The sequence below is a fragment of the Saccostrea echinata genome, unplaced genomic scaffold, assembly GCF_033153115.1.
Source record: "Saccostrea echinata isolate AGI-Se365-2 ecotype Australia unplaced genomic scaffold, CSIRO_AGI_Sech_v1 ptg000029l, whole genome shotgun sequence".
NCBI lineage: Eukaryota > Metazoa > Mollusca > Bivalvia > Ostreida > Ostreidae > Saccostrea > Saccostrea echinata.
This window is the reverse complement of record NW_026889778.1, coordinates 4,803,585-4,814,573: the sequence shown is the minus strand read 5'-3', so window position 1 is coordinate 4,814,573 and position 10,989 is coordinate 4,803,585. Positions and strand designations below refer to the sequence as shown.

At 30.2% G+C, this 10,989-nt stretch overlaps 1 protein-coding gene and 1 long non-coding RNA gene across 2 annotated transcripts; both read right to left on the bottom strand.

The window, feature by feature from the left end:
• Positions 1-1,068: 1,068 nt before the first annotated feature.
• On the bottom strand, positions 1,069-1,711 carry LOC133194377 (uncharacterized). The gene is made up of 3 exons (XR_009722066.1): positions 1,681-1,711; positions 1,526-1,593; positions 1,069-1,360 (listed from the first exon to the last, which is right to left on the bottom strand). It is a non-coding gene; the product is annotated as an uncharacterized LOC133194377 (long non-coding RNA).
• Positions 1,712-2,703: 992 nt separating this feature from the next.
• LOC133194442 (uncharacterized) lies at positions 2,704-10,286 on the bottom strand. Its single transcript, XM_061330398.1, has 9 exons — positions 10,227-10,286; positions 9,149-9,565; positions 8,642-8,775; positions 7,323-7,548; positions 3,674-3,718; positions 3,455-3,562; positions 3,325-3,349; positions 3,164-3,240; positions 2,704-2,714 (listed from the first exon to the last, which is right to left on the bottom strand). Exons 2-9 carry the CDS (start codon positions 9,462-9,464, stop codon positions 2,704-2,706), a joined length of 942 nt encoding a protein of 313 aa, XP_061186382.1. The 5' UTR covers positions 9,465-9,565; positions 10,227-10,286.
• Between the last annotated feature and the right edge of the window lie 703 nt (positions 10,287-10,989).

The following is a 10,989-nucleotide window of genomic DNA, read 5'->3' as shown; positions in this document are numbered from 1 at the left end:
ACCTTTACTACGAAAGTATGATTTTTCAAATTGTAAGTTTGTGAACATACGCTACAGAAATTATTTTCTCTTCTACACAGGATATGTTAATGTCTTAGATCAAAGATGCAGATTTTTCTATGAAAATTTTGTACACAAGAAATTTTGTAAACCGTGCTATCAAACAGTTTTAAACAAAGAGTTTAGTGTTGAACCTGTAGAATGGAAAAATATATATCAATGTAAATTATACGACATACCCGATAGACAACTTACAGAATTCAACTATAAACTTTTAAACAATATTCTCTGTAATAATTTCTATCTCAGTAAATGGAAAAAAGAAACGAACAGCCATTGCAAATTATGCCATGTGAACGAAACTTCAAAACATCTCATTTTTGAATGTAAAAATGTTATTGAAATATGGAACAGATTAAGTTCTTACCTGAAAATAGATATCAAATGGAAACATGTAATGATTGGATTTAGTTCTGAGCGTAATAGAAAAATTGTATCACTCAATACACTCATCTCTTATGTTGCCTATAGAATTTACAAATATAAGATGTACTGTCGACTACATTCCTTGGATGAAACTAGCTACAACATTTTTAATCATGTTAAATCTTCAATAATTTTCTATGCTTCCATTCTGAAAAATTTGAACTCTCTTGTAGACTACAGGCTTTTTAAAGATCTTGCCTAAAATATTTTTGAATGCATGTTTCAATTGCTTTACATTGTATTAAGTCAATATTGCCATATTATCTTAAGTTCGTAATGTAACTTGTTCTAAGTATGTTATATATATATATATATATATTTCTATGTTTGTTTTTATTAAGAAATAAAAATAAAATATGAAAAAAAAAGAAAAAAGAAAGAAATCGATCAATGTTCGTTATCTTCACTTTTTTGTGTAGAAGTTCATACATAAAATTTCTTATCAAGAGCAGTCGTATGAGAAAATTTTAAAGATAAAAGAAACTTCAAAAAAAAAAAGAGCAAGAAGACTTCAGGGTCAAAATATCTTATCATTATTTAATGATTATATATAGTTTTAGAATAATGTATTGCAATGTGTAATCTAAATAGTCCCAGACACTGAAGAAAGGTATTTCTATCACCAAAATACAATTAAAGTCAAGACCTAACAATTAAATACTTTTATTGTTTGACTTTGGTCACCATTATTTGTTTTACAAATGTAATTTCATAACTATATTCTGCTTATAATGTGTATATATGTATTTGCAATCTCTCCTTAGTTCCTGTCTCTGAGTTGTTCTCCTTAGTCACAGAGTGTTTCTTATTTATAAGGTGCCCTCTGTGTACATCAGACATTTATTCAATCTTTACGAAATATTTAGATATTCGCCTGTAAAATAAAATAAATGAAATGTATGTTCATTTGTTTACGTACAGTTTTGTATAAACACTACTACATCGAGCACATCAACACTGATATCAGTGTGTATTTATCGTTAGTTACGAAGTTACAGTAAGTCCCCTGTTACATCTATTTTTATTATATACGTATTACCTTCTTTATTTTCTGCAACAGAATCATACACGTTTCTTTTCTCAATATTTTCTAAGTTTTCTTTGGAACTGAAAGTAACCATACTATGAATAATTAATTTAAAAACATTTATGTCCAGAACACTATTTTGTCGAATATTTTTAAGCAAGTAATACCTTTTCTTTCTTTCTCTACTAGATCCGATTTCTGTAATGAAAATTAAAGACACGGATAATTAATATTTAAAATTATAAAAACTTTTCTTATATTATACTATTTATGCTCATCGTAAGCCAAAGCAATCAAATATTTTTTAAGGGTTGGAAACAAACTTAGCAGACACTTCTTTTGATGACGTACCGTATATACTCGCCTATAAGTCTGTCCGCCTAAAAGTCGGTTGTATTTTTTGCAGTTATTTTGGAGGGATTTGCCATTGACCCGCTCATAAGTCGGTACAACTTTTTGCCAGAATTGGTTGACAATTTCAAATCAATGCTGTTATGTTTTAACCTGGTTTCAATCAATATTTATTAAAAAAAAATGACGGCGATATTTTAATTTTAAATCATTAAAAGATGAGTAATGCCCACTTTAGATAAAAATAAACTATTAAAATTTATAAATACTTGTACTTTATGCATAATCTTAGAATACATAAATGATTTAATATATAAAGACTTTGGTCATAGATAATCTGCGGGATTCTTTATAAAATACTACCTTTCGTCGTCCAGAAAAATACAATCTTTTTATGACTCACCTATAAGTCAAACACAGAGATTTGGACCAAAATGTAACTCCCCAAAAACCGACTTATAGGCAAGTATACACGGGTATCTTAATTCAGTTGTACATTCTTCACATGATCTGCAAACAAACAATTTCTAAACCAAAAGAGATTTTAAATAATTGATAACAATCTTTTAAAGTCTACAGTTTTGCAAATTATATCTTTGTTCGCAATTACAACTTATCGTTTGATCCAATGTTGATTAATGTTTTTTATGTAAATTTTGGGCCAATATTTTCATTTTCAATTTTTCTAGGAATTACTCTATTCATTTGATCACTACAAAAGATATGACAGGTCAACAGGGGATATTTTTACTCCTCCTTGATACCTGATCTAATTTCAAATGGTTTCAGAAACCATGCTTGCAAAGATCAGCTCTCAATTAAGTCTAGACTTTTGAGCATCATTGGTGTTCTGTAATTTTCAACATTTCATTATTTATAATGATAAGAGATAAGATAGCGAACAGTGATCGATCTTACAAATTCTATAAACAATATAAATCTGCGAACCGGGCATAAAGACAGACACTTGGAAATTCCAGAGGTGGGATCAGGTGCCTTGGAGAAGTATGCACCCCGTGTTAAGCATTTTATCAATCATATCCACAATACAAGAACACCATTTCCAAGTAAACAAATTATGCAAATTAAGTGATATGAGCTGCAAAAGTAGTTCAGAATATAAATATCTAGATTACGTATTTAATTAGCATGTATAAACGCTGAAAAAGACTTATATGCATTGAAAATATTGAAATGACGTTCACAATAATGAAAATTATTTAGAAAGGTAAACATAGTCGTTCTTGAAACAAAGCCAATATGTTTAACATGACCATATAAATTGAGAAAAATATTTACTTTTTTGGTCTGAGCCAAGATCCTGATATTGATGATTATCAACCTTCGTGACGTTGTGCATGACGTATTCCTTTTTTCTAGTATCATAAATAAGGTTTAAAAAATATAAGTTATATAAAAAATCTAAATAAATTATCAAAAAAGAATACATATTTACTCACTCAGTCCTTCGATAGCAACAAGTAGCTAAATAGAACAAATGAAATAAATAAGTTAAATGTGACACATCATTAAAGAGAATTTTTCTGTGATTTCATAAACTTGCATATTACAAATATTGTATTTCCCTACCTTTTTCATAATATTGAATTCTGAAGATAATAAATATTACAAGTCCAGTACAGATGACAAATAATACAGCTGAGATTGATCCAAGTACGGGAATAAGAAAGGATAAATCTAGAATCAAATGTTTGAGCATTATTTCAATAAGCGCGGGTTGTTATTTATGACTTTTAATTATTAACGTCAATAGAAATAGTAAATTTGCGTTTATTTTGTATTCTCTACCTCTTGAACAAGCATTGGATACACGCTGCTGTAATTCTGAGCTCCCTGTGAGATAGAAAAAAAAAATTAATCTATAAATGAACAGGACGAAAAAGCTTCTTATTATCTCAAAATCTAAATTTGCCTTATTCTTTTTTATTATATGATAGCATTATAAAATGTTTAGTATTTTTTCTTTCAAATTACATCAATTGGAAGCCTCAGTGTTTTTCTGTCACCATCGGTATTCAAATTTCCTTGGTATTTTAGATAAAGTTGATGCTATGGGAAATATCTGTTTTCTGTTCAATGATGTCTTCCAGTTTCATAATATAATTGGATAGTTTAATGTTCTTAAAAAGACATTAAGCTGAATGACATGTAATTGATCATGAGTGATATGTTAATGATCATGAGTGACATGTAATTGATCATGAGTGACATGTAATTGATCATGAGTGACATGTAAATGATCATGAGTGACATATAAATGATCATGAGTGACATGTAATTGATCATGAGTGTTATGTTAATGATCATGAGTGACATGTAACTGATTCCGAATGACATGCAAATAGTGGCATGTAATTGATCATGAGTGATATGTAAATGATCATGAGTGACATGTAATTGCTCATGAGTACCATGTAAATGATCATGAGTGACATGTAAATGATCATGAGTGACATGTAATTGATCATGAGTGTTATGTTTATGATCATGAGTGACATGTAACTGATTCCGAATGACATGCAAATAGTGGCATGTAATTGATCATGAGTGATATGGAAATGATTATTAGTGTCATGTAATTGATCATGAGTGACATGCAAATGATCATGAGTGACATGTAATTGATCATGAGTGATATGTAAATGATCATGAGTGATATGGAAATGATCCCGAGTGATATGTAAATGATCATGAGTGACATGTAAATATTAATGAGTGACAGAAACTTTGTTTAATTAAACACAAAAATTTACAATGAAAATCTAATACAGTGTGTGCTCGTATATAAATATATATGTTTTGTATTATTGTATCCGAGACATACGAAATGACCTGCATTTGTATATTTTGATATTTTTTTAAATGGGCTTTTACGCTTGAATACTTTTCATCATCTCCATATTTTATTTTATTTTATTTGCATGTAAATTGACGGCATTCAATGAACAACTCAACCAATTTTTGATTTGAAAGTTGACTTGAGTCATTTATGATCAAGGTCCAGATGTCTGATACTGAATTTATTTGGTGACACATCTTTGTTATTGATTTTTCCTCCCCAATTTATTTTTTTTTTATTTCTTATTACAGTCAATCCCGTATTATGTAATCTAAGATAGCTCAAAAATGGTCACAAATGATAGGTAGAATCTTATAACAGGGAATCATATTCTAGAAAATTTTAAAGTACATGCATAACTTATAAATAGTTATACATGTACTTGTTTACTTGTGCCCTTCTTTCTTCACAGTTTTTCTTAACATCTCTTTATGAGTGAAAAATTCTCGAATGAGACGTGAAGCAATATACATTCAATTAATCTACCAGTCATTTCCTCATAGTCTGGAATCATTGTTACTTTTCTTCATGAATTAATATATTCCTTAAAAACTATACAATGGATTTCTTCCCATAATTGCGTTTAGTGAAAATTTAATTTTTTTTAACAAAAACATGTTTGTTTTTATAGTGTTTCACGCTTCGATAAGAGTGTTAATTGAGGATTAAAATTATTCATGACAAAAATTATATTTCAAAAAGCGGGAAAAAAACAAAGCACAACGATAATCACAAATAGAAACAAAGATTTTTATTTCTGCACAAACATGCAGTTTTTTAATCAATGTCGACACCACACAAAAATGATATATAGGTAATTTTAATATATTTCTCATTTAGATAAGTTTCGATTTGATAAAAAAAAAAAAGCCTACACTGTAAAATACTCAATTAATCACTGTTTTTGAATACCGATTTCTCAAAATGTAATTCATGGCATGGTTGTGTTTAAAAGGAATTTTGTACTATTGTCGCTAAATTTACCACCACCTCCCCCTTCCCCCTGGAAATACACGAGAAACTCCAATCCCAATGATCAAAGTTGGTTTATGCAAGTACTGTCTGGTGGTTCTGAAAAGCTGGGAATATATACAGCGATTGACTATCATATCACCTAGTAATCATTCAGTGCCTTGGTGTCCATACCCAGTTCACCCAACGTTCCGGTTGCCCCAATTTTGTGGAACAATCTTAAAATTGTAGTGCGGCGCTTACTTAATGTCATGACTATATAGTAAACATTTTATGTTTGTTAGTCTATTTGCAACGATTTTTCACTAGAGGAATTAATAATCTTTTAAGTTTTTTGATTTTTTAAAAATTTCTCCAAAGGACCCCCCCTACAGACACCATACTGACTGCTTTTGCATGCTCCTCTGGGGTCAAACGCTGCATACGGTGTAATTTGTTTAGAGTTTATAATTAGTACAAACATAAAGAACAAAACACAAAGAAAAAAATAAAATTTATTCCTATAAAGAGTATAGATACGATTTTCATTTTTTCTACGAAATGGTTACACTTCAGTTAAAATTGTAGTTATTAATCAGTTAAGACATTTGAATGCCTCATCTTTTACTTAAGTAGCATAATTTTTCATCAAATACATCATAAACAAGTTTTGACAAGTTAAATATTGATTTCTTTGGTAGTGTGTTATTTTTTTTTTCTAGTGTGCATATTTTTGCCTATGAAAGTCAAATTTTGAAAAATTCTCAAAATATGCAGAATTGTATATATTGTATGAAAAATCTGAATTCACAAAAAATATTATAGTTTTGAAGTAGATTTTTGATATTTTGTTTTCTATGACTTTTCAAACTATTTGGATTTTGCAATATTTTTCAGAAAGGGGACAAAATGGGAAAAATATGTTCAAATTTTACTTATAATTTATAGAGCCCAAACCTGCTCCATAACAATATTCACCTATTTCATTGATACTATCGTTCGCAATTCTTTTAACTTTCTCCGTCAAAGTTTGATTTTGGGGCAAATATTGGTCATTACCGGATAGGGACTTTATTTATAAAAAGAAGCATTTCAAATACATGTAGCATAAAGTTTCATGTACAACATTCATGATTTTTCTACAGAACTATAACAATTGTTACCGTATATGATTTAAATTATGACTCCTGGGTCGAGACCTCTGCTGGTAGATTGTCAGTCCCCAAGGGTCTCTACAGCCCAGTAGCGAAGTACTTCGGTACTAGCTTGAAAATACGGATATATATTTAATTGCTGCGGTAAAATTTAGGAATTTATTTCAAAATTAAGGATTATCTCCCTCATGAAAAGCTCTGATCCTTCGACGTATTTTGCTCCAGTCTTTGGCACCCCCTTTTTCAGCTCTTCAATGTTTTTTTTTTCTTTACATATTTCGGATTTCCAACGTTTAGGATGTAAATCACTGAAGAGATATAATTTGTCGAAATACGCACTTGTTGCATCAAAATTGGAACCATATATGATTTACATTATGTTAGACAACAAAAACGTTCTGATTCAGTAGGTCCCCCTTTATATAAGCATTGGAATTTAATTTTAATTTAGTAGATAGAATCCAACTTTTGAGCTTTTGACCTCGTCTCTTACCTAAGGTTATATTAAGATACTGTCTGGCCGTTCCTGTTTCACAGAGACCAGAGTATCCAGACTCACACAGAAACTGTATGTAGGTGTCGCTAGTGGTGAGGTTGTAGTTAATACTACTAGTACGTGTGTACTGACAGCCAGATTGCGAGGACTGGGAGTGGGTTGGTGTCTGTGGTAACCCTGTGAAGGATGGTGCTCCAGCAGTCTTAGCACACCAACGTATCGTCTACAATTCATTGAAAGAAAGTGAGCAAATTTTACGCAAATGTTGAAAAAATTCTTTAGGCAAAAACAATATTTAGTTGTGTTATTCATCTCCGTACCTAACCTGTATTTAATTTAGATTCCTACCCGAGAATATTTAAGGTAATAGGAATCCTTAAATAATCCAATGACTTTTCCAATAGAAAATCTTATGAATCTGCGAAAAATAGTATTTTCATCTTGAAAACACTGCCGAGTAAAATGAAAAGACCGATAGAAATTGTTACAAATTATTTTTGCCAACAATTAAATCGTTTAATCATGTCATAACATGTGTTTGAGTATAATAATTAGAGTTGTGTTCCCTTCAAATTCATTTTTTTTTCCTAAGTGCTACCTTGGAATTCAACTTAGTATTTTTCAGACCTAATATTTTTTAATGGACAGATTCCAGAAGAAATAAATATTACGTAACATTAAAATAATTTACTTATGCAGTATTTTATGTATATAGCGTTATCAAGAGAAAGTCTATTACATCAGATTGAAATATTCTATTTTATTTACATCTTAATTCTTTCATGTTATGCTGAAAATTTTAATTAACTTCCTTTTTTAAAATTTGTATTTTTAATTCCGACATTTCTTTCTTATTTTCGTAAATTATTTAATTTCATTAATCCTAATACACTGTAATTATCTTCACCTGTCAGATCTGCTACATTTCTACATTATGAACACAAAAAAACATTTTTCTAAATATCAGTTACTTATATACCCTAATAAAAAAATACTATAGTTAACTACAGTTTACTATATTAAACTATAGTTAACTATAGTGATAACTTTGGCACTTTGATTTACTATAGTGATAACTTTGAAAACTTTGATTTATTATAGTGATAACTATGACACTAAAGTGATCACTTTGAAAACTTTGATTAACTATAGAGATCACTTTGACACAATAGTGATCACATTGAAAACTTTGATTTACTATAGTGATAACTTTGACACTTTGATTTACTGTAGTTAAGTATAGTAAACTATAGTTAACTATAGCATTTTTTGTTAGGGTAATAAAGACTTTAGAGCTTGAAATGTTTAACACGTACTGCACTAGGATCACTGCCTATCTGTCCTGTACAAGTTAATTGCACAGCTGTTCCTACTTCAAACTGTCTTTCATTTGTGTCAAACAGTTCTCCGAGTATCCTCACTCTGGGTATCTGGATTACATATGGCTGAACTGTAACACAGAAATAACGTCTACTCCTTGCAATTGATGTGATTCACAAACCTTTATTTTTTACAGTATTACTATTTTCCCATGTTATTGAATAGGCATAGGCTTGGATTAAAGAAATCAATAGTGACAAAATAACACAGAATTCCGAAATTGTAAGCATTCACTAATACAATATGATATTTTAAAAGAAAAAAATAGTTTTGACACAGCTTAGTTGTTGGCACATTGGCAAAGCAAATTGAACAATTACTAGTATATCAAAATTAATGATGCAAATTGAGCAATGATTAGTCTTGTCTGAGGTCAGCTGATTTCTTGCCTCATTTAACGAAAAGGTATGCATTCATTGGCTCTTGTCTACCTGTTACCATACCTCTATAATCAAGCTTTACTGGATCTGATTCAGCGTCTTGTTCAGAAATCGAATTAGAATTACTATCCACCCCTCTCATTCTACACCTGTATTCTTTGAAATCATCTGGACACCTCACATTGTATTTTGTGAAAGTTAATCTCAGTTCCGCTGTAGAGACTGGACTAAGAGAGCCTGTTGCTGTGGTCCTGCTTTGTAAAGTTAAGTCTGGATATATTATCCTACCTTGTAAATTATCTTGACTAAAAGTAATAGAAACCGATACTTCAAAAGAGTTGGAAGTGTTTCTCTGCAGTATTATAAAAAACAATTTCATGACTTGTGATGGATTCCTTAAGGAGCAGACTATAGTCAGGTCATCCTCTCCAATATCTACTGTCTGTGGTTGAGCCTGGATCTGCAGGTTCTGTGACCATGCTGAAAGAAAACATGGACTTAAACAAGAAACACAAGGACCTTGATATTCACCTAAGTATCAGGTTTTTCTCAAGCAAAGACCTTTCACCTGGAACTGTAATCCTAGACTCATGTGAGAAAAAAATATATATTATTTGGTGGGGACTTCATAATCATTATCATATCCATGCAAGCATGTTCAATTTGTGTACTTTACACACATCATGGAGCACGGTCTGACAATACTAGTGAGTTGATTTCGCTTTCTGGCATTTCTACTATGAATATAAAGGGAAGTTTCGAAATACACTTTTATTATATTTCTGAGTGAAATGCGTCAGCAACGTATGTCATGATATTATACTGAAAATATTAGAAAAAAATAACTTCAAATCTGAGTCCAAACCCCTTTAAAGTTTTAGTGAAATTTTATCCAAAAAAAAAAAAAGAACTAGATTTTTTTTTTCCTTTTACCATTGCATGAACTATTATGATTTTTAATCTATAAAGTGTAAATTAATTTACAACGCAATCCCATAAAAAGAAGATTTTAACTATAAATATAATTCGTGTCATGAAATTTAATCACTAATTTTTCACCTAATATTAAAATAATTACTTGATAAAATATGATAAACTTAGTGTTATATTATTGAATGCAAACTTCGAATATTTTACTTACCAAAACGCAACAAAGAAATTTGAAGAAAACATGAAAAAACACATGAAATAAAAGACCGTGAAAAGTGTCCTTCCCTACCCATTTTGCTTTAATACTTCCTTATACTTGTTTATATATGTATGGTGCGCCTTGGATAACAAGTTACTGAAATAAGCACATAGAGCATTGAAGAACAATTAGGTGAAAGAAGGTACAGGTGGTTTGTTTACATGTTAACGATAAGCTGAATACATCGTATTTTGAGAAAAATCAATATTATTTCACTTTTACAAATCATAGAAGTGGGATCAAATTGAAATATAAAGATAAGGAACTGCACATGTGACATGTGATAATACTCATAAGTCTAGTTAAACAATACAAATTATGAGCAGAGCCAATGCTGACTTCTGAAAAAAAGGGGTAAGATCAGGTGCCATGGTGAAACAAACATCCCCTGTTAAATAAGGAAACATATACATATACTTTAGTAAGTAGGGGGTACATTATTTATGCATAGTTGTATAACATTTAATCTACTGTGAAAAAGTCAGTTTTGTATCCTTACGTAACTACATGTAAGGAATTTTCTTTTAAACTGTATTTTGCATGACAAATTATCTGATTACAATATATTCTTCTATGAACATTGAGAGGGGATATTTTTTATTGACATAGCCAGATAAAAGGTGTACAGAGTGTACAGAGCAAGGAATGTATGCAATGAAATATATGAAGATAACGAACAGTATTCAGGCTCAAAAGTCCATCAAACAATACAAAA

Bases quoted from the DNA above. Each gene is read 5' to 3' on its own strand.
- LOC133194442 (XM_061330398.1), bottom strand. From the start codon at position 9,464: ATGAAATTGTTTTTTATAATACTGCAGAGAAACACTTCCAACTCTTTT. The intron at 7,549-8,641 runs GTACGTGTTAAA...AATGAATTGTAG, and splicing joins TAGGCAGTGATCCTAGTGCA to ACGATACGTTGGTGTGCTAA. The intron at 3,563-3,673 runs GTAGAGAATACA...ATTTGATTCTAG, and splicing joins ATCCAATGCTTGTTCAAGAG to ATTTATCCTTTCTTATTCCC.